The sequence below is a fragment of the Rattus norvegicus genome, chromosome 6 (assembly GCF_036323735.1).
Source record: "Rattus norvegicus strain BN/NHsdMcwi chromosome 6, GRCr8, whole genome shotgun sequence".
In the NCBI taxonomy this organism is placed as follows: domain Eukaryota; kingdom Metazoa; phylum Chordata; class Mammalia; order Rodentia; family Muridae; genus Rattus; species Rattus norvegicus.
Genome location: NC_086024.1, coordinates 96713043 through 96740300, shown reverse-complemented (window position 1 = coordinate 96740300; position 27258 = coordinate 96713043). Strand labels below are relative to the sequence as shown.

The 27258-nt window shown below is 42.7% G+C and overlaps 1 protein-coding gene and 1 long non-coding RNA gene across 2 annotated transcripts in view; both read left to right on the top strand.

Annotated features, from left to right (window-relative positions):
• Window positions 1-51: 51 nt before the first annotated feature.
• Window positions 52-15778, top strand: LOC134479399 (uncharacterized). The gene is made up of 3 exons (XR_010052710.1): window positions 52-244; window positions 2455-12375; window positions 15613-15778. It is a non-coding gene; the product is annotated as an uncharacterized LOC134479399 (long non-coding RNA).
• A 5182-nt stretch (window positions 15779-20960) lies between these two features.
• Window positions 20961-27258, top strand: part of Rtn1 (reticulon 1) — a 220204-nt gene continuing 213906 nt past the window's right edge. Inside the window, exon 1 of the mRNA NM_053865.2 lies at window positions 20961-21605. Within this exon, the coding sequence (NP_446317.2) occupies window positions 21365-21605 (241 nt within the window). The 5' untranslated portion in view covers window positions 20961-21364. The remainder of the gene's footprint in view (window positions 21606-27258) is intronic.

The following is a 27258-nucleotide window of genomic DNA, read 5'->3' as shown; positions in this document are numbered from 1 at the left end:
CCTCTTATAACAAAAGTGTTTTTTTGTTTGTTTGTTTTTTTCTGTAGGTCATCTCCCCTGAGTGACCAACTTCTTGTCTGGTCTGTAATTGGGCGTTTCTCTGGCACTCTGTTTTAAAGCTGGACAAATTCCTGGTGAGCTAAGATGAGATGGTCACCCCGCCCTGTGTGAGGGGGCTTCTCAGCTGGGCTAAGTCAGAGGGATGGATGTTGTGAACAGCCAATGGCGGTTGCCTCGCTGAAAGGTACGTAACTGTCTGAAGATAAAATGAATCCCAACCCCCACTGAACAGTTCCATCCAGCTGGGCCCCAGGCCTGTGCTGTAGGAAAGTTGCTGTGGCCTGAGTTAGAAATCCCATTTTCTTCTTAAGTTGAGGCTTTATTTCTGTCATGTGGAGGTCCTAACAGGAAAGGAGTAGAAGAAAAATAATAATCTTTGGTTGATTTTGAGGTCCCTGGAGATGGCTGAGAATGAGCAGCTAGTCTAATATAGGACTAGTTTTGAAGTTACCTGAATCTGTCACCATACAAAGTTGCAACAACCCAAACAACTTGAGCAGGTGACATATAACCATGTCTCTGTCTGTCTCTCTGTCTGTCTCTGTCTCTCTGTTTCTCTCTGTCTCTGTCTCTCTGTCTCTGTGTCTCTGTGTCTCTGTCTCTCTCTCTGTCTCTCTCTGTCTCTCTCTCTGTCTCTCTCTCTGTCTCTCTCTGTCTCTCTCTGTCTCTGTCTCTCTCTCTCTCTCTCTCTCTCTCTCTTTCCCTCTCTCTCTCTCTCTGTCTCTCTCTCTCCTTGCTTTACTCAATGTTTTCCTAAGGGGGAAATATTCTATGGCCACTGCATGCTGTGTGAGCTACCCTCTGAGGGTACAGATTGCAGCAAACGTGCCCACCTCACTGGCCTGAGAATCACCAATTATCAACCTTAAAACCAGCCACGGCAAGAAAGATTCATTTTTACAAAGTCATACTGAGGATAACATACATCCTATAGCTCCCACTATATTTCTCAGAATTTGTAGTCTGCCTCAAATTTGACCTTTACTCCTCTAGAAAGGCTTGTAGCTATCATAGACTCTGTTCAGGATCTAGCATTTAAGCTAAGCTTATCTGAGATGGCTAGAACAGCCAAGACATCCAGGACTTGAGTTCTGTGGGTGTCATGGTGGAATGTGCCCACCTCTCCTTATTCAGATCCAGCTATCGGCACCTTCCAGCTTCTAATTTGTGACAGTGGCATGACTGAAGATGGTTAGTGTTAATTACCAGCATGACAACCTAGATTCGTCTAGGAGGTAGTCCTCTGTGCATGTCTGTAGGAGGAGGTAGACCTCTGTGCATGTCTGTAGGAGGAGGTAGACCTCTGCACATGTCTGTAGGAGGAGATAGTCCTCTGTGCATGTCTGTAGGAGGAGGTTATCTTGTTTATATTAGTTGAGATGAGCAGACCTGGCCATTGCTGGCATCTTCATCCCATGGCTGGGATTCTGGACTCTGAAAGTAGAGAAAGGAAGCAGAGCAGCAGCATGGTGGACTACACCCTCAGACTATCAGCTAGAAGAACCTTTCTCTTACATTGTTTTTGTCAAGGTATATTTTTAACCCACAGCAACAGGAGATACTAAGATACTGAGTAACATTGTCTTGTGGTGCCCAGCATGCCTGCACTGATAACATGGATCAGTGAGACTTATCTCAGAGACTGTAGACACCACCATTGTGTAAGAGCTTCTGTTTCATGGTGATGGACAGAGAGAGAGAGAGAGAGAGAGAGAGAGAGAGAGAGAGAGAGAGAGGGAAGGGAGGGAGGGAGGGAGAGAGAGAGAGAGAGAGAGAGAGAGAGAGAGAGAGAGAGGCCAGAATATGGACAGAAAGTGATGTAGGTATCTGAGAAGTGTGAGGAAGACTTAGAAGTAAAAGGAGTCTGAATTAGAAGAACAAGTCACAATCAGTGATGCCATATTTGAGGAAAAAACAAGGATAAGTAAGGTTAGAGAGCTGAATCAGAACCACTTATTTTATAGGAAAAAGTATAGTTCTAACCAAGACCAAGGATATCTCAAAACTCAGAAGTTCCTGAGGAAATCTTGACTTTATCTCAGGGCATCCTTCAAAGGAGGTAGGCTGAGGATTCTGATGTGACTGCTTAGTATCTTCTTCTTGGGGAGGGGTCAGTCTCTTCTCATAAATTCAGTTTTCATATGTTAAGCATTTTCTGTATTCCAGTCACCTCTGTGTAATATGAATGCAAATTATAAGACAACATGGTAGTTTGAATCCCCAGATTGTACATGGTGTATCTCCCATAAGTGTTTGAACACTTAGTTCCAGCTGGTGATGCTGCTCTCTGTAAGGTTGTAAGATCTTTAGGAGGATGAACTTCGATGGAGAACATGGGTCACTGGGGTGACATTTTATGTCCTGACCAAGCTTTCTTGTTTTGTTGGTTTCCAGACTGCAGATACATCATGACCAGCCAGCCTCATGATTCCAAACCACGATGGAATGGATCCTTTTCAACTCTAAGCCGGAGCAAACGCTTTCTTCCTGGAATTGTTTCTTGACTGGTATTGTATCGGTAGTGTGAAAAGCAGTTAATATAAATAGGTCAAATAGGCCAAAATAGCAGCCAACATGTAGATAGCAATCCCTTTACAACAGGGTGTGCTTCTCCTGCCCCATGCTACTTTCTTAGCACTTTGTAGCCAACTCAGGGGATTCACTGTCTGTGGATTCCTGGGCATTGATTCGTTTGATATTTATCTGTTCAGCTTACAATTATTTTGCATTTTTGTTCATGTCAGAGTTGCTCTTGAAACCTTACAGCCATTCATCCTTATGTGTCATGCTCAGCTGTGATTACTTCTCAGATGATTTAGCTCTCAGCAGCTCAACTTTCTGCAACTCAATGAAAATGCCTTGCAGGGTGGTTGGAATTGCCAATTCAGCTTTTAGGTAAACCAATAATTCAGTGTGTGTGTGTGTGTGTACGTGTGTGTGTGTGTGTGTGTGTGTGTGTGTGTGTGTGTGTGTGATGTGTGTATTTGTGAGTGTGCATTCATCTGTGTGAGTGTGGGTATCTATATGCTACACCACGTATATGAAGGTTGAAGGATCACTTAGACATAAGTTCTCACCTTCAACCCTTTTTGAGACAGGATCTCTTTGTCATCCGCCAGTGTGAGCAATGCCTACACAGCCTGTGAGCCTCCAGACTCTCTCCTGTCTTCCCAATTTTCTCTAGGGTTTCTGCGGTTCCAGATGCATGCTGCCACATCTGGCTTTACATGGGTTCTGGAGATCTAGACTTGGGTCCACGTGCTTGTGTGGCAAGAGTTTTATCTACTGTGCTACCCTCACAATGCAATATTGAATATTGTGATGAGATACTGATTATTTTACACTTAGGATGATTTAGAGCTATCAATCAAGTATGTAGACTGTGTGTGAAGCATTGCGCTGATATATTACGTAACATTAGTAATATTTGCTAAATGCTCAGACAGGCTGTGGGCTTTGTCTTATTACCTCACTCAGCCCTCAACAGTCTCGTGGAGAACACATTATTCTGGTTTTGAAATGAGACTCTGAAGCACAAGCACATGCCTGGACTCAGAGCTAGTACCTAAATTCGAGCATCCCTGTGAATTATCTTGTGTTGCCTTCATAACTGTCCTAAGAGGTCTATGTTACAAATAATCTGTAACAGGCTGCTGTCGTTGTAGATAGTGTTAGAATCTAAGGCTTTGAGAAGGCTGTCACTGACTTTTATCTGTAGCCGAATAGGGCATCTCCAAGACAGATACTTATCCTCAATTACTGTAGTGAACACAGTGACCAAAAACAAGCCAGGAGAAAGGCTTTATCTCATCTTAGAGCTACACTCCATCATGAAGGAAAGTCAAGGTGAGGACCCAAGGCAAGAACTTGGAGGCAGGGACTGAAGTAGAGGCCATGGAGGAACACGAGGCTGGCTTGCTTCTTGTGGCTCACTCAGCTTGTTTTCTTTTACAGTCCAGGTTCACTTACTAAGGTGTGACACTGCCCACAGTAGACTGGGCCCAACCACATCAATCAGTAATGAAGAAAATGCCCCATAGACTTGTCTATATAGGCCAGTCTGATGAAGCCATTTTCTCAGTTGAAGTTCCCTTCTTTCAAGTAACTTTAGCTTGTGTCAAGTTGACAAAAAAACAAAACAAAACAAAACCAAAAACAACAAAAACCCCCAGAGGTAACCAGTAGAACAGACAACTATTCATTGAAGCTTCTAGCACATAAAATTCACAGATTTTGGTATGGTCCTATGTGCTCTTTGATAGCAGTCATTAAATTGAATATATTCTGTAATTATTATGAAGCATGTGGAATTATAAATACAGCCCACCTCTGAGCCTTATAGCAATATGTTCACCAACTGGCACCGTGTTCTCAGGCTCCTGCTAGGTCATTTCAGTCTCTGGGTTAGACGTGTCTACAGACTAAATTTGGATGGAAAGAAGAGAAAGGAAGAAATTCCTCTTTGGGCTAGCCTACTTCACCAAAGCCCCAGTGGTACAAAATTTCCTAATGTGCTTGTGAGATCTGACAATGAGGCCCTATAGTTTAAAAAATAATCTACTCTCTTGGAAGATGGGGGACCCAGGAGCAGCCTCTCCTGGGTCCATATGAAAAAAAAACAAACCACGAGAATCCCTTTGACTGAGATTAGTCATATAAAGTCCATTAACCAGTCATCCAGGGCTTCCATAATTGCAGTTTTAAGTTAGGAAGAAAAGGAGTTCTTGCGACTCTGTGAGCTGTCCAGGGTTCTGACCTGTACACAGCACTGCATTCTCTTTCTTGACCTTAGTCTTCACATAGCATATTGCATTAGACGCTGAATTCTTTGGATATAGTTTGTGATCATTGATCCTGGAAGACATTTTTAGCTCACCTTTATCTTTATTGATCCAGATTTCTGTCAATAGAATACAGTATCTTACCAGAAAATCAATTCTATGGTCTCAAGACTTATATGGGAGGGGATCACTAAGCATAGGGTCAGGTATATGACATAGACCTTAGTGGCATCTGCCTTAGGCATGTAACTTTAAAGAAGTCTTTGAATTTTTCAGAAATCTGGTTTTCTTGCCCTCCTTGGACAATAAGATGTGGAAATGATGGAAATACAGCACAAATTCTGAAACATGTGAGGGGAAAATCCCTGTCTTCAAAGTAAGCATGGGGGTGGGGTGGCACAGTGGAAGCCAGACTGGACCATAATGGCTGCATCTACACCCAGATTCAGTGCTTTAAGTGAGTTCACTCCAACATCTACCCCATCTGTGAACTGCTGGAACATGTAAAGGAGCTCGTCCTGGAGAACCAGAGCTGCAGGATCACCATGACCCTGGCAACAGCAGGCAATTTGAAATGAGTCTCAGCAATGGTCCAGTATTTATGGTGCTTCAGAAACCAGAAACCTTGAACCAGGCCAACAGTTCATTGCAATGAATACCTGCATGCAATATCCCTCTGGCAAGTATATGTGTGACACATGATGCCACTATGATGAACAAGTATTCAGTGGAGAGGTGGGAAAGTAGAGGAATAGAGTAGTGAGGGAGCAGTGAAGAAAGGTGGAACCAGACACATGTTGGTAGTGACAGGTGTGAAAGAAGTCTGCAATGGACAGGGGACCATGTCATTGTCAAGTAGGGTTGACAGGTGGTGTGGCACAGCATGGAACTTGCACTCTGACTCAGCCCTCAAACACAATTCCCAGCCACATGATCACTCTTGTTCTGAGCAACAATGGGATGTCCAAGATGAATAACAGATCATTTTCTGGATTGGACCTCCTCAAAAAACCTCTATGCTACCCTTGGAGCATCCATGGTCCACTGTCCCAGACCACAATGAAGCACAAGGTTTATGTGGATGTTCCTGGTACTACAGCAGCCAGGAGCTGTGTTAATGTCCCTAGTTTCAGCTACTATTGAAAGCCACACATATGTCCTTGGACTGGGCCACCACCTGAAGCCATGCTGCTGTCTGACTCCATGCTGATGTCAATGGCCTGAATTGCTGCCTAAGGCCATGGTGATGTCTGGATCCATGATCCTATTGCAACTGGGATCTGTATTAATGTCTACAGCCCATGTTACCATCAAAGGATGGCAACATGCGGATGACTATGGTGATCTAACTCTGAAGCCATATTGATGTCCATGGGCTGTGCTGCCACTGGGGGCCATGCTGCTGTTGTTGGGGCCCACATTGATCTCAGCGGCCTTCACTGCCAACTGAGGCCATGGTGATGTCTGGGTCCACACTGCTACTGAGGACCATGTCTGGGTCTGTGTTGCTGCTGTAGTGGAGGGTCATGTCGATGTCTATGATCTGAACTGCTACCAGAGACCATCTGAATGTCTGTAGTCTGTTTTGTCTCCAGAAACCATGGAGAAGTCCATGATCCATACTCCTGATGATTGTAAAGGTCAAGGAAGCCACTTTTGCTGTGGTGTTGTTGACTGTTGAAGAACACAGAAGGCCTATGTGACAATCCCAAACCCCCTCTTCTGAAAGTAACAGCTTAGATAACTTAGAAAGTCATTGGAAAGAAATCTTAAAACTTGTAGTAAGGAATCTGGAGTGTAGCTCTTCACAACTGATGGCTTCTGACAGGGGTGCAGATGGCGAAGGACTCAGTTTTTTTTATGCGGCTGGCCACTGGGAGTTTGACCATGCTCCAGTGAGAGAGCATATGAGTGATGCAAAGTCAAATTGTTTTCTTTTCTCTCTTCCTCCTCCACCTCCTCATCCTCTTCCTCCTCTCCCTCCTCCTCCTCCTTTTCCTCTTCATTCTCTTCTTATTTTGGGGTGAGTCTCAAGGGTTGGAGGTGAACCTGGGAAGACTTGGAGGAGAGTTTGCTTGGGGTTTATGGTGTGAAATTAAAAAATAATCAGCAAAAATCTTATGAAGGAAAAATAGTAAGCACAAGACTGGAAGGCAATCATAGAAAGAAAAATTGCCCACATCACATATGCAAATAGACTAAAATGGGACAAAGTACTAAATCTTACCTAAACCTAAATCTAGATCTTAAACTGTGAAAATCTTATAAAGAAACATAAGTGCATATTATGGTCTTATGGCCTACACTTATGCAACAATGGCTAATATGGCCCCAAATAATTTAAACAAAAAAGAAAGGAAAATTGAACATTTATGTTAAAAACAATAAACACTTTTGTGCTACAATGAACACCATCAAGAAAATTTTAAAAATCCCGAAAACAGGAGGAAAATAAAAAAAAAAAAAACATGGATCTTAAAAAGGATTTATATTCAAAACATATAACATCTCTTGTAATTCAATAATAAAAGGACAACCCAACTCAAGAACAGGCAGCGATTCTGCACAGACATTTTGCCAAAGAAAATATGCAAATGGCTAATGAACACATGAAAAGATGCTCAACATCAACTGCCAGGGAAAGGCAGTCAGAACCACAATGTGATAAGAGTTCTGTTTTCATCATTGGCCTCGTCACTGTGCTGAAATGTCTGGTGCAAGCAATGTAAGGAAGGAAGCTTTGTTCCGACATCATTCTAAGGGTTACTGACCGTCATGGCAGGGAAGATGTGACAGCAGGGCAGGGGGTGACTGGTCACATGTGCCCATAGTCAGGAGGCAGAGAAAGATGAACGTCTGCATGCCCCACTCTCCTATCTCCTTCTTACACAGCCCAAGACCTCAGCCCATGGAGTGTATCACCCACGGACATGCCAGAGGTTTCTTTCCACGATGATTCTAAAAACCATCAAGTTGACAATCAAGAATAACTATGACTGGGGCTGGGGATTTAGCTCAGTGGTAGAGCGCTTACCTAGGAAGCGCAAGGCCCTGGGTTCGGTCCCCAGCTCCGAAAAAATGAACCAAAAAAAAAAAAAAAGAATAACTATGACTGGATCCTGGCACACAGTTCCCTGCTCCCAAACCCCGTGGGAGAGAGAGCTCATCGCCCAGACATGTGGACAATCCTGAGACTGCAGGGCAGGAGAGACCGCCACTTCTGCCCACCTTTGTCCACATCCCTGGCCCAAGAGGAAACTGTATAGGGCCTCTGGGAATAGGAAGATAGGGGCAGTCAAGCTGCAGGAGCCCTGCAGTTCAGACTGCGCCTGGATCTGAATGGACCTGGTCAAACAGCTCCCTGCACCCAAATCCCATGGGAGGGAGAGCTAGACCTTCATGGGGCAGACATGCCTGGAAAATCAGAGGAGACTACTCTCTGCCCACATTTCTGACTCTAGAGGAAAATGCCTAGCATCATCTGGGTCCCCTGTGCACAGGGACCCAGGAGAAGGAGGGGCAGGCCATTCTGGTTGCTGACCTCACAAAGACCTGAAACCCAGCCCTGAGAAGCAACTTCAGGCTTGAGACCAGCAGTAAGACCAATTTTTCTGCTCCAAGTGACCTGCATGGGTGAACTCAGGACACACAAAGGCAAAATTCCTCTGGGACCAGATACTTCTGGTTTCTAGCTGGCGCCCGAACCTCACTGATCCCGGCCCACAGCTCCCTGCTCCCAAACCCTGTGGAAGAGAGAGCTCATCACCCAGACATGTGGGCAATCCTGAGACTGCTGGGCAGGAGAGATCACCACTTCTGTCCACCTTTGCCCACATCCCTAGTCCCAGAGTAAACTCTATAAGGCCTTTGGGAACAGGAAGATAGGGGCACTCTCTGCCCACATTTCTGACACTAGAGGAAAACAACTAGCACTATCAGGGTCCCCTGTGCACAGGGACCCAGAAGTAGGGGCAGGCCCTTGTGGTTGCTGACCTCACAGAGAGCTGAAACCCAGCCCTGAGGAATGACTTCAGGATTGAGTCCAGAGGTAAGACCCACTTTTCTGCTCCAAGTGACCTGCCTGGTGAACTCAGGACACACGCCACAGGAACAGCTGAAAGTCAGTGGACAGGAATGACTACACGCCTGAAAGCAGAACACTCTGTTCCCATAACTGGGTGAAAGAAAACAGGTCTAGAGCACTCCTGAAACACAGACCTATAGGACAGTCAAGCCACTGTCAGAAATAGCAGAACAAGGTAACACCAGAGACAACCTGATAGCAAGAGGCAAATGCAGGAACCCAAGCAACAGAAACCAAGACTACATGGCATCATCAGAGCCCAATTCTCATACCAAAGCAAACACAGAATATCCAAACACACCAGAAAAGCAAGGTCTAGATTTAAAATCACATTTGATCATGATGATGGAGGACTTTAAGAAAGACATAAAGAACTCCCTTAGAGAAATGCAGGAAAACACAAGTAAACAGGTTGAAGCCCTTAGAGAGGAAACACAAAAATCCCTGAAAGAATTACAGGAAAACACAATCAAACAGGTGAAGGAATTGAAAACAGAAATAGAAACAATAAAGAAAGCACAAAGGGAGACAACCCTGGATACAGAAAATCAAAGGAAAAGACAAAGCCATAGATACAAGCATCACCAACAGAATACAAGAGATAGAAGAGAGAACCTCAGGAGCAGAAGATTCCATAGAAATTATCAACACAACTAGCAAAGATAATGTAAAACAGAAAAAGCTACTGGCCCACAACATACAGGTCAAATGGGATCTCATAAAACTACAGTTTCTGTAATGCAAAAGACATTGTTGTTAGGACAAAATGGCAACCAACAGATTGGGAAAAGATCTTTACCAATCCTACAGCTGATAGAGGGCTTATATCCAAAATAAACAAAGAACTCATGAAGTTAGACTGCAGGGAGACAAATAACCCTATTAAAAATGGGGTTCAGAGCTAAACAAAGAATTCACAGCTGAGGAATGTCAAATGGCTGAGAAGCATCTAAAGAAATGTTCAACATCTTTAGTCATAAGGGAAATGCAAATCAAAACAACCTTGAGATTCCACCTCACATCAGTCAGAATGGCTAAGACCAAAAACTCCAGCGATAACAGATGCTGGTGAGGATGTGGAGAAAGAACACTCCTCCATTGTTGGTGGGATTGCAGACTGGAACAACCATTCTGGAAATCAGTCTGGAGGTTCCTCAGAAAATTGGACATTGCACACCTGAGGACCCAGCTATACCTCTCTTGGGCATATACCCAAAAGATGCTCCAACATATAACAAAGACACATGCTCCACTGTGTTCATAGCAGCCTTATTTATAATAGCCAGAAGCTGGAAAGAAACCAGATGCCCTTTAACAGACGAATGGATACAGAAAATGTGGTACATCTACACAATGGAATATTACTCAGCTATCAAAAACAATGACTTTATGAAATTCATAGGCAAATGAATGGAACTGGAAAATATCATCCTGAGTGAAATAACCCAATCACAGAAAAACACACATGGTATGCACTCATTGATAAGTGGATATTAGCACAAATACATGAATTACATTAGATGCATAGAATACATGAAACTCAAGAAAGATGACCAAACTGAGGATGCGTCACTCCTTCTTTAAAAGGGGAATAAGAATACCCTTAGGAGAGGATAGGAAAAGTTTAGAACAGAGGCAGAAGGAACACCCATTCAGAGCCTGCCCCACATGTGGCCCATACATATACAGTCACCAAACTAGATAAGATGTATGAAGCAAAGAAGTGCAGGCTGACAGGAACCGGATGTAGATCTCTCCCGAGAGACACAGCCAGAATACAGCAAATACAGAGGCGAATGCCTGCAGCACATCACTGAACTGAGAACGGTACCCCTGTTGAAGGAATCAGAGAAAGGACTGAAAGAGCTGAAGGGGCTTTAGACCCCATATGAACAACAATGCCAACCAACCAGAGCTTCTGGGCTCCAACCTCATAGGTAGCAATGAATAGCCTGGTAAGGGCACCAGTGAAAGGGGAATCCTTTGGTCCTGCCAAGGCTGGATCCCCAGTGAACAGGATTCTTGGGGGGAGGATGGTAATGGGAAGAGGATGGGGAGGGGAACACCCATGTAGAAGGGGAAGGGGAGGGGTTAGGGAGATGTTGACCTGGAAACCGGGAAAGGGAATAACATTTGAAATGTAAATAATAAATACACAATTTAATAAAGATGGAGAAAAGAGAATGACTATGACTACTCCATACTCATTGAAATGGTTGCAATTTTAAAATGAAATATGAAGAATGTGAAGAAATTGCAACCTTCACACACTACCAATAGGGTTGTGTATTTTTGGCGATGTGTAGGGAGTGTTTTTAAGCACACTGATGGAATGTATCAAAAGAACACTTTTATGATTATTATTTGATATCTAGAAGAAGTGAAATTCAAGAACTTCATAGCCACAGATGCTGTGGAGGTCCACCATGACGGAAATCCCTTGACCCTAGATCAGCAGGGGTTGTCTAGAATGTCTTTGATTCTTCACCATTGTGTCAGTCCTTTCTTGGGATGAAGACCCAGCAGTGTGTCCAGGTGCTGGTCAGTTTCAAATAACGATTTCCCATTCTTTCCATTCTTGGTCTTTTGTCAGTTTTCTTTTAACTTTGCCATCAAACATTGTCTTTCAATTTAATAATCTCTTGGTTTTTGAACAGGAATGACCCCTTTGGTTTTCATCCTATTTGTTTCTTTAAAAGATTTAGTTTTATATTTATGTGTGTGAGTGACGGCCTGTGTGTAGGTGTCCTCAGAGCCCAGAAGAGGGTGCCAATCTCCCCAAAGCTGGAATTACACACAGGTGACTGAAAGGCACCCTACCCTGGAAACAAAACCCAGGATCTTTGTCCAATCAGCAAGTGCCCTTAATCACTGAGCCATCCCTCTGGCCCAGCAATGATTTTCCCTTTATTGAATATAAAATTTGTCCTTATATAATATAGCCTGATAATAGTTTTCTCCTCCCTCTACTCATCCCAATTCCTCCCCACCTTCCCTCGTGTAGTGATTTGAATACCTTTCCCCCATATGTTCATAGGCACTAATGGCACTATTAGGCCTTCTTTAAGTAGGTGTGGCTTTCTTGGGGGAAGTGTGCCACTGGGCGTGGGCTTTGAGCTTTCAAATGCTCCAACCAGGCCCAGTGTCACTCTCTCTATTCCTGCTGCCTGCTGATCTAGATGTAGGACAGTTGGCTCTTTCTCCAGCACCATATCTGCCTGAGTAACACCATGCTTGTCTGTCTGCATGCCACCATACTTCCTGTCATGAAGATAATGACCTAACCTCTGAGTTTTAAGCCAGCTCCAATTTAATGTTTTCCTTTATAAAAGTTGTTATAGCTGTGGTGTCTCTTCTTTGGATCAAGATGGGCTCCTTCCCCAGCACCATGTCTACCTGGATGCTGCCATGCTTCCCACCATGATGACAATGGCCCGAACCTCTGAAAATGTAAGCCAGCCTCAGTGAAATGCTTTCTTTTCTTAGAGTTGCTATAGTCATGGTGTCTCTTCACAGCAATGAAACCCAAGCTAAGACACCTCCCACCTGCACCTACTCCTGTTCTCTCTGTTTGATTAGAAAGCAAATAGGCTTTTAAGGGATAATAATACACTATACAGTACAGTACTGTACTATACTATACCATACCATATCATACCATACCATACCATACCATACCATACTATACTATACGCCAAAACTAAAGTATCAGATTTGGGCAAAACTTGGAGAGGACCTTCCTATACCAAAGACACTAGCATGTAGGGTGAAGGCTCTATGTAGTCAGGTTGACTTTATCATGATCCGTGAGTTATATAGACATTGTCTTTAGGAATAGGGCCTTGCCTTCAGTTTGTGGGGCACAACCTATAGTACTGGAGATAGTCTGATTGTTTGAGGATTCCCAGGGAACCCTTTTGGCCAAAATCTCAACTACATGGAAGCCAGCCCTGGTACTAGAAACTTCATTTGGTGACAAGGGATGACCAACTGGGATTCTTTCTCCTCCATTATTTGGTGAATGTAGATTGCCTTTATATGTGTATATAGTTTAGAAAGCTTCTACTGTACTTTTCCTCAAACAGCCCTTAAGTTAAGCTGTCTTTCCCCATGTTCCCTCCCCTGATTCCCTCTCTCCTTTCTCCTCCTCACTTGATCCAACTGTTTCAGCCGCCTCATCCATCTACACATATCCTATTTCCCTCCCCTAATGAGCTCTGTCACCCCAGTCCCTCACTCTATACCTAACCCCTGTGGTTCTATGGATTGTGGTTTTGTTATTATTGACCTAACATTTGGTATCCACATATAATCGAATGCATACCATATTTGTCTTTCTGGATGTGGGCTATCACACCCAGGATGACTGTTTTTAGTTCCATCCATTACCTGAAAATTTCATTTTTCAGTATAATGAGTTATACCCCATTGTGTAAATGTACCACATTTTCTTTATCCATTCTTCTGTTGAGGGACATCTATGTCATTTGAGATTTCTGGCTATTATGAATAGAGCAGCAATAAACATGGTTGAGCAAGTGTCTCTGTGGTAGGATGAAGCATCTTTTGGACATATGCCCAAGAGTGGTATAGCTGGATCTTGAGGTAGATCAATACCCAATTTTCTGAGAAGGCATATTGATTTCCAAGGTGGCTGTACACAATTTGCACTCCCACCAGCAGTGAATGAGTGCTCCCCTCCTTCTAATCCTCCCCAGCATGAGCTGCCACTTATATTATTGATCTTGGCCTTCTGATGGGTATAAGATGAAACCTCAAAGTGGTTTTGATTTGCATTTCCCCGTTGACTAATGATGTTGAGCATTTCCTTAAGTGTTTCTCAGCCATTTGTTTCCTCTTTTGATAATGCTCTGCTTGGGTCTGGACCCTATTTTTCAATTAGGCTCTTATCTTGAAATTCGGTTTCTTGAATTCTTTATATATTTTGGATAGTAGTCCTCTGTGATGTTTGAAGCTGGTGAAAATTGTTTCCATTTTTGTAGGCTTCTACATGGTCCAAGTGATGGTGTCTTTTGCCATGTAGAAGCTTTTCAGTTTTGTGAGGTGCCATTTATTGATTGTTGATATTAGTGCCTGTGCTAATGATGTTCTGTTCAGAAAGTCTTTTCTTGTGCAGTCTATTCCCCGCTCTCTCTTGTGTCAGGTTCAATATGTGCTTTTATGTTGAGGTCTTCCAATTATTTGGAGTTGTATTTTCTGCAGGGTGATAAGTATGAATCTACTTGGATGCCTCTACACAAAGCCATCCAGTTTAACGGGCACCATTTGTTGAAGATGCTGCCTTTTTTACACTATGTGTTTCTGGCCTCCGAAAATTCATGTATCCAGAGGTGTGTGGATTTATGTCTAGGTCAGCAATTTGAATAAGTTCACTTTATGCCTGTTTTAGTGCCAATACCATGCTGTTTTTATTACTATAGCCCTGTAATACAATTTGAAGTCAGGGATGGTAATACCTTTAGCAGTTCTTTTATTATTAAGGATTGACTTAGCTATACTGCTTTCTTGTGTTTCTATATGGAGCTGAAATTGTCCTTTCAAGGTCTGTGAAGAACTGTGTTGGATTTTTTAAGAGGATTCCATTGACTCTATAGATTGTTTTTGATAAGATGGCTATTTTTACTATATTAATCCTACCATAAGAGGTCTTTTTATCTTCTGATATCTTCCTCAATTTCTTTCTTTAATGACTTGAAATTTTTATCACACGTGTCTTTTTGCTTGCTTGGTTAGAATAACCCAAGATATTTTATATTATTTGAGGCTATTGTGAAAGGTGGTGTTGCCCTGATTTCTTTCTTAATGTGTTTGACATTTGAATATATGTTGTCTACTGATCTTTGTGAGCTAGTTTTTTTTCCTAGATACTTTGTTGAAAGTGTTTATCAGCTGTAGGAATTTCTTGGTGGAATTTTTAGGGATATATATATATATATATACACATATATACATATATATGTGTATATATATCAGGACTTTTATCATAAATGCTGCTGGATTTTGTCAAAGGATTGTTTCTTTTTTGTTTGTTTGCATCTAATGAGATGATCATGCACTCATTTTTTGTTTGTTTATATGGTGAAGCACATTTATTGATTTACATATGTTGAACTATCCTTTCATCTCTGAGATGAAGCCTACTTGATCATAGAAAGTGATCTTTTTGATGTGTTTTTATGTTCATAAGAGAAATTGGTTTGTAATTTTTTTTGAAAAAAATTGATTCTTTATGGGGTCTGAGTATCAGGGAAACTGTTGCATGTATTTCTACGCTCGATCTGCCTTGAGCTCCTGGAGGTGACTGCACTACCAGTTCCTCCCAGCTTCCCTTGAATTAACACACACACTTGCTCCTTTTCTATTTGCCTTCTGGGCACAATTGCTGCTACTGCTATCTACCTGATGGAAAATCTTGCCCTTACCAGTTTCCTATCTCAGTCTCTCCCACCTGCCTTAAACTTCAGTTGCTAAACTCTCCTGACCACCTGCCTGTGGGAGCAGCCTGTGTGGCCACTCCATTTTGAAATCTTACATGGTTTCCTGGTTCTCCTGTCTCCAACACTTGGCAAACTCCTTTTACTCCCTTTCATCCCCTACCTCCAGGAACCTGGAAATTCTGCCTCTACCTTCTACTCAGTAATTGGCTGATGGCTTTTTTACTGACAGGTCAAGAACCAATTGGGGAACAGGACCTTAGCATCAAACTGCTCCCTACAGGCAAGTATGGCCTCATACAATAAATTGATCAATGTTTCTTCTGTTTATATTTTGTAGATTAATTTGATAAGTATTGATGTTTAATTCTTCTTTAAAAATCTGGTAGAATTCTATGCTTCTAATCCATCTGGTCCTGGAGTTTTTGGTTTCAAGACTTTTAATAATTGCTTCTATTTCATTATGAGTTAGAATCTTAAATTCAAGAAAATTATCCATTTCTTTTAGATTTTTCAATTTTGTAGAGTAAAGGTTTTTAAAGGATGCCTTTATTATTCTCTGGATTTCCTTGGTGTCTGTTGCTATGTTTCCTTTTTTGTTTCTAATTTATTTAATTTAGATATTCATTTGCCTTTAAGTTAATTTGGAAAGGGTTTGTCAATCTTATTGATTTCTTTTCAAAGAGCTCTTTGTTTCATTGTTTTTGTTTTTGTGTTTTTGGAGCTGGGGACTGAACCCAGGGCCTTGCACTTGCTAGGTGAGCGCTCTACTACTGAACTAAATCCCCAACCCCCTGTTTCATTGATTCTTATAGCACAACTTTCTGTGGATCTGTCAGGAGTATAAATACGGGCATGGAGACTCTATAATAGTGTAAAGTTCAGGCCTTATGCTGGGACAGTCTCCAGCTAGCTCATCTATGACAGTTCGAGCCTATGACCTGCCACACAGCTACCTCTGTACCTCTCTACTCTGCTGCAGTCTCGGTCTGTGCCACTTCATACACCACTCAAATCTGTTGTGTCATTTTCTTCCACTTTGTCACTCTTGCGTCCCAGAAGTTGTGCTACCCCAATGGCCATCAGAAGTAAGACAACCTCTGATACAACTCTAGAACACCTTTAGACAAATGAGAAAGGATGGATATTTACAAATAGAAAACCCCAGTGATGGGCCATAGAAATAACAGTACCAAAATCCTGACAACATTTAGTTCTCTGTGGGCACAGAATTAACAATTGAAAATACAGAAACACAGCTTGTTTTGTGTTGCTCTTTTTGTTTCTATTTTATTAATTTCAGTCTGGAGTTTGATTATTTCTTGCCATCAAATCCCTAGTGGGTGTGATTTCTTCTTTTTTGTTATAGAGTTTTTAGAAATGTCATTTGCAATAACTCCAACGTGGAAATTACCCAAGTTATCTGACTGATATGAGTGAGGGAACAGAGGCATATACACATCTCTGTAATCTACTGATCGATAAGAAACAAATGAAATATGGATGCGCCACATGTGAGCGAACACAAAAAATGTTATGAAAAGAAAAAAAATCGGCCACAAAGGGCCACATGTTGTCTGAGTTCATTTATATGAACCTCTCAGAAGTAGTAAATCTAGGAAACAGAGTATACTTGACGATTGCCTGGGACTGATGTTGGTGTCAGGTGGGATGGGGGAATGGCCGCTAATGTATATGGAGTTTCTGTATGGGCTGCTGACATATTTTAAATTGCTTGTGGTGGTGGCTATAAAATTCTATGAAGACTCTAAAAATCACTGAATCAAATACTGAAGTATTTCTTTTAGTGAGTTAAATGTCCATAAAACAGAAGCAAACAAGTTACTGTGAGGTTCATAGAAAACCTGATCTACTAAGTTGTCAAATAATTTAAAAGGTAAAATCAGTATTAGTATATCTTTTTCCTGAAACTAAAAATAAAAGCATGTGTGTGAATATTAAATGAGATCTATGTGAGTATAAAGAATGAAGAGTTAACCAAAGGCAACTTACCTCTGTCAGGTGTGTTCTGGCTGCTTCTCAAGCTCAGCATGCCTTAAAAATTCTTTTATTCTCTTCAGAGCATGAAAAAAAAAAGACCCTCCAATTTCCCATTCTTGCTTAAAAGACTGTTCTATACCTTGGGTGAGTAAAGACATACCAAAAATGTGTACACAAACATTCTTAGAAGCACTATCTCTGTTATAACTCAAAAATGGGATTAATCTGATAAGTGGGTCATAAATTAAGATATATCTATATAATGGAGTAATATTAAGCAAAGAAAATGGAATGAAATACAGACTTGTTGCTTCAGAGATGCCCCTTTTGTAAGTATTGCAAATGAAAGGAACTTTATGTTTTTGCTTAAGAGTACTAACTAAAGCTAGATTTGATGGAAAGCAGTAAGCTCTCCTTGTCTAATTCCTGCTGGAGGTCACTAGAAATATCCACATTTCATACCTTTGGGTGACAGATGAAATATACCAGCAGCCACTCCTTCTATGTTTGTTCCAAAAGTGCTGGTGAATCTGCTAAGTGCTGGGGGTGTCTCCTGGACAACTTTATAGTGTCAACCTAAGTATTGTTTTACTGCAATCATAAGTGGAGAATCCTTTCCAGCAACTCCAGTAGCTTCTACATTATCCAAAAGTGAAAAGCACACTCCCAAAATAATCTGGGTGCTACCTAGACAAATTAGGTTCTGAGTCAACACAATTCACAATGGCTTTTTGATGCATTGAGGCACTAGACTAAGTGTCATGTGAGACAAACGCCTCACTAAGTCAGTGAGGGTGGCTTCACCATTGCATTTAAAGCGGCCTGTGATGTGAGCGATTCTGAGGGTAAGCGTAAACAGAGAAGGAAATACATGGCCGCCATTGCCTTCCTTGCCTGGCTGTAGCTATGTTTAGTTTTTCTAGAACCCCTCTCCTACAGGATATGAATATGGCCCACAATGCTTTCTCTACACAGCACTTCCAACGGCCATCACATAATAACCAGTGGATCCTGTTGTCTACTTCTGAAACAAGCTATTTCGCTCCTCATCAGATTCCTTTTATTGGACACAAAACAAACAAATGAACAAACAACAACAACAACAAAAACCCAAAGACTCAACTCTTCTGAATCATCTCAACATTCGGAGAAGGCCTTAAATGCTCCGGCCCTGTTTTCTTTCTCTCAAAAGCATTTTAGAACAACTTGTAACTTGTAGTAACTATGCTAGTCCTGGAAGCCTATCACCAGTGACATGCTCTCTCCATAAATCCTCAAGTCAGCGACTTCATAAGATCAGAGGGATGAGCAGGTGACATGACAGCCTATGAATCTTCTTAAATCACAACATAAACTTGAATGCTTTTTTCCCATAGAAGATAACTTCTAAAACTTCACACATTGAGCCTGTAGGTGAAGATAATTGTGAAGGACACTCCACTGGAACATGATGCACACCCTTTTGAAGAATCCAGTTCACTGCTTTTGTGTCTCTGTCATGCTGTCTCTCTCACACTGGGGATCCACCCCAGAGCCTCACACATCCTAGCTCAGTTCTATACTTCCGAGGCACACCACCAGCACACCAGCTCTCTTTTCAGAATAATCTATCAAAATGAAATTGTCTGTTTCCTACAATGAGTAAAGTATAAATAGATTTAACTAGCTATTTTCTCTACATAGTCTCAGATGAGAGTATTGATTGGTAGCTGATGAAATGGGTCAGATCCATTTAATGATGAACATTACAGCCATATCCCTATGTCTACTTAACCATAAGGATACAAAGACGTTTGCAGTCAATCAAGTTTTCCAGTGATTTGATTCCTTAGTGTTTCTCAGAGAAACAAAGTATCTGTCCCTCTCATCATAGTGCCTCAAACTCAGTACTCCTTATTAGCCATGTAAATATATCATTTGAGATTCCAGTGTTCTTGGCATATTAATAATGAAACGGTGAGAAAGTTCCTACCTGGCATTCTTGGTATATTAAGGCATTCTAAACAGGATATTGGAACAATACATTCAATAACCTTCCCATTAAGATCCACGGAAAACAGCAATGAAATAAGCCTTTCAAGAGACCTAACTAAGTAGGTGTTTATTTTCTCGTAAGTTAAAAAAAGTTATGATGATTCAGGATAACTAAGATAATTTTTATAGCTTTATTACAATAACTGACACACATTGAATCACACACACATGACTTGATTTTTGTCACATGCATACAACTGTGATGCCATCGTCACCATGAAGATAATGAACATATTCCATAGAAATTAAATTTTTTAAAAGTGGTGTGTGTGTGTGTGTGTGTGTGTGTGTGTGTGTGTGTGAGAGAGAGAGAGAGAGAGAGAGAGAGAGAGAGAGAGAGGAATTGGAGTTACAGGCAGGTGTGAGCTGTTGGATGTGGGTGATGAGAACCAAACTCAGGCCCCCTGGAAAAGCAGCAATCACTCTTAAACGCTAAGCTGTTTCTCTGGACTCAGGAAATAATTTTTAATATATTAATACTGAAAAGTTTGGTGACCGTGAGATCACACACATTTTCCTCCAATTTATTGTTACCTTTTGAACAGTGTTGTACTACTAGAAAAAAGATTACACTGAATAAAGACTTTTCCATTTTCATAATTTTTAAGAGCATCCAAATGTTGTTGACTCTGGCCTTTGAATTTACAGCTAGTTGTGACTCTCCTAATATGCGAATGGCAGCTGAGAAACCTACACAACCTCTCTGCATACAGCAGCACAGATGCCTCCCCTTTCGTAGAGTAGGACTAACAGGTAACTGTTACTCTTCTACACTGATACTAGACTTAAGCCAAGACTTAAAAGAAAGGCACGCACATCATTTTACAGTTCAGGAACCAGTAAGACGGCGTGTTTGAAAAGAAAGGTCTAAAATTGGGAATAGCGCATGCAGGTGAGTCACCTTCACCCTCAACAAGGATTTTCCATTATATCGGGGAGCACAGTAAGGGGTGGGGGTAGGGTGATGGGAAGAAGACATTTCTGTGAACATCCACTTCTCAAATAAAACAGACTGCCCATCAGCCTGTCCTTTATGTGGCTTTCGGCTTAATGTTTCCAAGAAGAGGCACAGCCAAGTTTGTGTGTGTGTGTGTGTGTGTGTGTGTGTGTGTGTGTGTGTGTGTGTGTGTGTGTGTGTTTTGTTTTCTGGTTTTTGTTTGTTTGTTTGTTTTTGTTGTTGTTTGCTTTCAGTGCTACGTGGGACAGGTCTGGAAAGCATTTTTGCGAGTACCATCTGAGGGCCCATTCCAGTACGCTGTTTTGTTGTTACTGTTTTTGTTTGTTTGTTTGTACGGGTTCTGGGAACTTGAGGATAAAGGATTTATCCTCCACGTTGCAGATCACCAGGTTACGGCTCAGGCCAGTGTCCTTTCTGCAGCTAACCCTCAGAACGGTTGTCTTGAGATTCATTAGTCTCGCTTGCTGTCCTAGAGTACCAGGACTCCAATCTGGCTTTAACTTCTTATCTAGTCAAGCTGCAGCCAGTACCTGCTCGTCCTCTCTGTGTATTCTTCCCCAGATAAAGGGTAAAATCAAGTGGGTTTGGCACATCCCTTAATCAGAGCCTGCCATTAGCAGGCCCGGGGCTGACGTGCTTTAGGGAGGACTCGGACCAAGCAGGCCATTTTCACCTGCGTAATAACAGGCTTGGGAGTAGCGAAGCAGCGCAGGCACAGCGAGCTGCCTCTGGAGCAGGGGAGGAGCGCAGGCGGCAGCCGCCCCGGGGCCCCGGAGGAAGAGGAGGGGGAGAAGGAGGAGCCGAAGCGCCCAGAACAGCAGCAGCGTCTCGGCCTGAGTTGCAGAAAAAGCAGCGACGGTGGCGCGGAGACTCTGCAGCCTCCTGGAGCCCGGAGTCCCGGTAGGGACAGCAGCAGGGAGCGTCCGCGTCCCTAGCCACCGCACCCGGGCCTTGCCAAGCTACAGTCGCCCAGCCTGGGGCATAGCCAGTCATGGCCGCACCGCCGGATCTGCAAGATGAGCCACTGTCTCCGGCTAACCCCGGGTCCCAGTTGTTCGGGGGCCGGGGGGAGGGGGAAGACGAAGAAGCGACGCCGAAGGGGGCCAGACCAGCGCAGCAGGATGGGGAGCCCGCTTGGGGGTCCGGCGCTGGAGCTGGGGTAGTGTCGTCGCGGGAACTGTGCTCCGGCCCCGCCCGGTCGCCTCCCGTCGCCATGGAAACTGCATCCACAGGTAAGCCGGCCGGCACCGGGACCCCACAAATAGAGGCCGGGACGTGTTTTTTGTGAGTCCCCTAGACCACAGCTTTCCTCTATGTCTTCCTGGCCTGTTTACCTGGGGGCGGGGGAGGGGGGACCCAGCAGAGGTTCGTCTGGGGCGACTGTAAATATTAGCGTACTGGTGGAAAACAGCAGGGTGGAAGCGTACTGGTGGAAAACAGCGGCCAGGAGGAAGAAAGCTGTTGGTCCAGTTATTTCATTATTTCTCTAGTTTCAGACATAGACATTGTCCTCGTTGGCTAGCCTGGCTTCTGCTGCGCCCCGGAACAAGTTTTTCCTTCTTGTCAGGGGCCTCAGGGCGGGAGTGACAGGTTGTGATGGTTTTCTGGGGCGTGTTTGCGCGCAGAGTGCTCCAGGGGCGTAGACAACTGAGCAGCGGGTGGGCCCACCGCCTCAGGACCCTCCCGCTGGGTTAGGGCAGCGGAGTACTGCAGTGACTTTAATTTTCCCTTTCTTTTCCCTCAAGGAATCACCACACCCTACTCCTTTCCAGTTCTTCTCCTGCTCAGCTCTTTCTCCCGCGCAGAAAACAAACCCCCATGAGTCCCAGGCTTAATTCCGGAGGGACAACATTGTTAGGAGGTTGGGAGTTGGTTGTAGCCTTCCTTCTTTATGTCCTAGCTGCTCTTTACCTGAATCTATCAGAGTATTGAAACTTGGAATCCATAAATGTGAAGGTCCTAGCTGTAGATTTGGAGTGCTGGGGTTGTGGCCAGAGATCCAGGCACGTTTACCCAGCAGTCTGAACTCGTCTTTGCATTTGAAAAACTGCCAGTGGTTTGGCCTCTCTTCCCCCTGACTTGCCCTTCACTGCAAATCCTTGCCTGGTGGAATCAACCCTAGGGCCTTGGCTTGTCCTGGCTGTTGGAAGCTAGAGACAGACAGGCACCAGGGGGAGGGGTTGGCTACCTGGTTATTGCTGTTTTCAGAAGAAATACTGTAGGGGGTGGTGTGTTGTGCTGTGGTCTGAGAGGCTCTGCTGTGCTGGAGTGGGAGTTGTATAGTTTTGGTAATGTAGTGTGAGGCCTGGGTAGTGGGTGTTACTGGAGGACGGGACGAGGGTGGGACTGGCATGTGTGTTCCTGGCAGCTGATTTAGGGAAACCCCTTTCTTAAGCCAACCCCTCTCGAGGGTTGTGTGGAGTGCCTCGGGTTGTCTAAACTCTGCTCCAGAACAAACATGATTTAAGTCAGTTGAGGAGATTCGGAGAATGTCTTGGATACTGAGAGGAAAAAAAGTAGGGTCCAAGAAATAAAAAGAGAAACAAAGGGCAGGGCAAGAGGAGGGGAAAGAGGAGGTTGGGGCAAGGAAGGGGAGGGAGGAAGGGAAGGGAAGACTTAAATGTGAAAAGACCCAAAGGTTGACAACCCGATTTGTCATATATTAATTATAACGGGTTATAGGATTTAAACCAAATAATAGTTTCCTGGTCGCCCTTACAACTTCTTGTGTCCAAATGAAGAGAAATTAAGACACGTAACCGCAAGAGCAAAACGCAAATGATGAACCTAAAACCATTGTGCATGTAGCCTTCCTTGCTGAGGGCGGCTCACAGGTCAGAACCTTTATCTGCCATACTCAGAGTAAATTCTTCGTATATAAGGTTTACCTACCTCCTGCTAGGGTCACTGAAGACAAGCGAGCAAGAAAAAGAAATTTCATGTTAGGTTGCATGCACTAAAATGCATCAAATGGATGAAATATGCACACACATATTATGCAATACAATGTTTCGATAGTATATATTGTGGAATGATTAAAATCGAGCTGATTAATACAAACCGTGATCATGTCTTTTTAATGGTGAAAACATTTACAAATCTACTCTGTGAGCTACACAGATGCAATGCCCTGGTACTAGACAAAATAGCATCTTCCACGTCTAGCATCTTTATTATGAAGATATTTCAAACAATTCAGAGGTTTCCTCAGCATCAAATAAACTAATAAAAGCAAACAGGTTCTAAGTTTGGGTGAGAGGAGGTGGAAGGGATGCAGGCGTACATATTTGTATAGAAATGCTGTCATTGGTTGTTAGGACAGATTTCCCAGATGGTTGTTGTCTGGCTTATGTGTTACATCTCCAAGCTCCCTACTCATAGACAAGATAGGCTGAGGTATAAGACATGGGTGTGGGAAAATGACAGCCAAGTAAGTAGACATTTATTGGAAAATTCCAATAAAAGCAGGACCAACCTTATATGCTATATATATTTTTTTTTAGAGTAAGAAAAAAAAATAGTGTACTGGTCACAAACCCAGGGGGAAGACTGTGGGGCACCTTGCTTGACTTTGCAGTTTTATATTTTGCTTTATAAATAGAAACCACCTTTCCTGATGTCCTAAAGGCGGGGGAAGTTTGAGCTCAAGGCATCTCAGAGTCTGTGTTTGCTGTGGTTCTGCCTCCCGGGCCCCCAGTTGTTTTCTCACTGTGTCCTCCAAGCAAGAAGGCTACTTCGTAACTTTTTTTCTTTTGAAAGAGAATGCTTTAGGCCTCAACTTCAATGGAAACTTAAGCATGAAGCAGGGTAAACAGGAGGCTTCGTTTTCATATATAGACAGATATGGATGCTTTAAAAACATTTTTTTTCTGAAAAAGAACCATTGATCATGCCATCTGGGCAGAAATTCTGCTGTTTATTTTTATACATTGATGGTAATTAAATTCCCCCAAGAAATAGTTCCAAAAAATATTTCTCAGTCAACTTCTAGGATATGCATGTGTGTGTGTGTGTGTGTGTGTGTGTGTGTGTGTGTGTGTGTGTGTGTGTGTATAAAATCATTCAAGCAAGCTGTAAAAACCTGTTATACTCAGTGGATTTTCAGCTATCCCCACTGCTTCTGACACTTGTGTAGGATGGGAAACTTCCAAACCACGTCAAAAAACAACAGTTTCTCCTTTCACTATAATCTTTCTCTTCTAAAATTGCTAGTGGGCATGTGCGATGATGATGTCTTTGGCCAAGGAACATTCAAAGAGCCATGTGGAAGCAACAGAGTGTCAGGGATGCTAACCGTGGGGCGTCGCCAGCTTCTCACAGTTTTATACAAAGGCTGCTAAGAGCAACTGCTCTCTCTCTCTCTCTCTCTCTCTCTCTCTCTCTCTCTCTCTCTCATCTCCCCCTCCACGATTGGTTATTTTATTCCTGGGAACTCGTCAAAAGGACTACACAAAAACAAAGGGAGAGAAGAATGGCCCTTTGTTTACAGAAAGAATTTTTCTTTTTTTAAAGAAAGGACGTCTGAGCAAATTGAAATAGTAAGAGGTGAACTCATCACCCACTTTGTTGGCTGTGTGAAAGCCATGTGGAGGCCAGGACAGAGAATGGCCAGGAGAAGCCAGGCCAGAATGGACGGCCTCAGCTGTACCTTTCTCTGGATAAATTTGACATTGTTTTTTAGATAATTGCCGAAAGAAAAGGAAGAGTCTTCTTCAGTAGACATTCCTTGGACTGTGGAGTTCATAGGTACATTTTTTAAAAAGTCAAATATGATACTTCTGTTTCCATCTATCATGATTTATTAGGAATTTTTTTATGCACCTCATCTAGAAAACTACAGTGCTCTTCCAGTCTTTCATAGGTTGAGAGTGATACTGAAACAAGAAGCAACACTACACTCTGCTTTTGCCGTCTACAGAAAGAGTAAAATAGTCTGGAAACCTAATGCACTTTGTTTCTTTAGACAGAGCCTTTAGACACAGTCTAGCCCAGTGGTTCTCAACCTTCCTAATGCTGCAGACCTTTAATACAGTTCCTCATGTTGTGGTGATCCCCAACCATAAAATTACTCTTGTTGCTACTTCTTAACTGTTATTTTGCTACTGTTAAGAATCATGATGTAAATATCTGATATGTAGGCTATCTGATGTGTGACCCCTGAGAAAGGGTTGTTTGACCTCCTAAGAGATCTCGATCCACAGGTTGAAAACTGCTGATCTAACATTTCTGGCAGTTAAATATGATACACATCTCTGAAATAGATAGGTTGCCTCCTACAGAGGCAATAGGATAGGTTACATTAACACTTAGAAATACTTCTATACTTTAAAAACACATTGAAAATGGATATCATTAGGACTTTCTTGATGTTTTTGAAGTCACCATTCTGGAAACTCACTCTGCTGTTCCTCTGGCCCCTCCCCCACCAGCCACAGATAGACCTGTTTCTGTTCTTTTTCTAGGTTGCATATGAACTTCTGGTACTGAGGTTTTGGAGGCAAGGTGTGGATTATTGCCCATGTAACTGTCCATCCTAGGTAGCAAGGATTATTAATTATTGTATCTGTAAAGTGAGAAACTTCTCAGTTCACCCTGGTGAATAGTTACTACATGCTTCTGCTGATCACAGGTCAAGGACTCCTAGAACATGCTGCACTTTGTCTCACATCCGTGTTCAGTTTAGCCAAACACTTCCTTTGTGTCAGTTTTCATCTTTTTCATTCTCAAATCTTTGCCGAGGGCTTGACTGGAAAGCCATCACCACTATCCCCCGTCACAGAAGCAAGGTCAACACAAGATACATAAATATGAGTGTAGCTTGCTTTGAATACATAGCTATGGAAAAGAATGTGTTTCATGAATGCATGCATTGGGGCTGGGCTCCAGAATTTTACTTTTTGGTGAGTTGTGGTTTTCTGTTGCAAAGAAAGTTTCCTTGATGAGGGGAAGACTACACTGATCTGTGGGTATAAAGACAATTGTTTATAGGTTGTTGTTAGGTACTGTGCTGGTTTAGCGAATAGGTAGCTGTTGGTTCTCCAATAACCATGATTTTACTAGCACTGAAGCGTTAGGTAGGTTTCCAGTACCAGCCATGGTCTTCCTCATGTTGAGTAAATGTTAAATATAATTAAAGAGATGTTGGTTATGGCTAAAATACATGTGCCACTGTTTCACCCTTATGGTTATCATGCCGTGCTGGTGTTGATGTGGTTCATCAGTGTCATAGCTGGGTAGGGTCATTGGTTGTCTCCACCTTTTGGACACAAGCACAGTGCCTTATGATTCTATATTTAAATTTCAATAGTGACCAAGGGAGCTTAGAAAAATGTACTGGAGAACTTAGAGGGCAAAGAATATAGAGGGCATGTTTTCAGGAGCCTGATGTTATCAATACATGAACCAATACATGAACACTCTCCACAGAAGTCACCAGAAAGAACATGGTTTAAAAAAAAGAAAAGAAAAAAACCCAAGCTGGGTGTTTGATTCTTTAAACACTATTTGAAGTTGAAGAGAACGCTGAGAAGATCATCAACTAGAGAGCCTGCTGTTTGTCAGGATGCTGTGATGCTAGTGTGTGAGGAAAGGGAGCTTCCCATTTCATGATTGTCGAGCAGTGTAAATGAACAGACTGGGAAGGCTCAAGCACACAGGGCCGGGAACTCACCACAAGTAAAACCCAGCCGTGGCTGTGATGAGGCCCGTTCCTCAGATGCACCTGCCTTATAGCTCATAGTGCTGAATGACTTTATTCGACTTGATTCCAAGTAGCTCTTGAGAAGATGAATAAGGCCTGAGAGTTAAAATAGACACTTCCTCAAAGACAGAAAAACAAAGCAATCCATTCTCAAATCCTGGAAGGAAAATCTTTATAATTCTGGT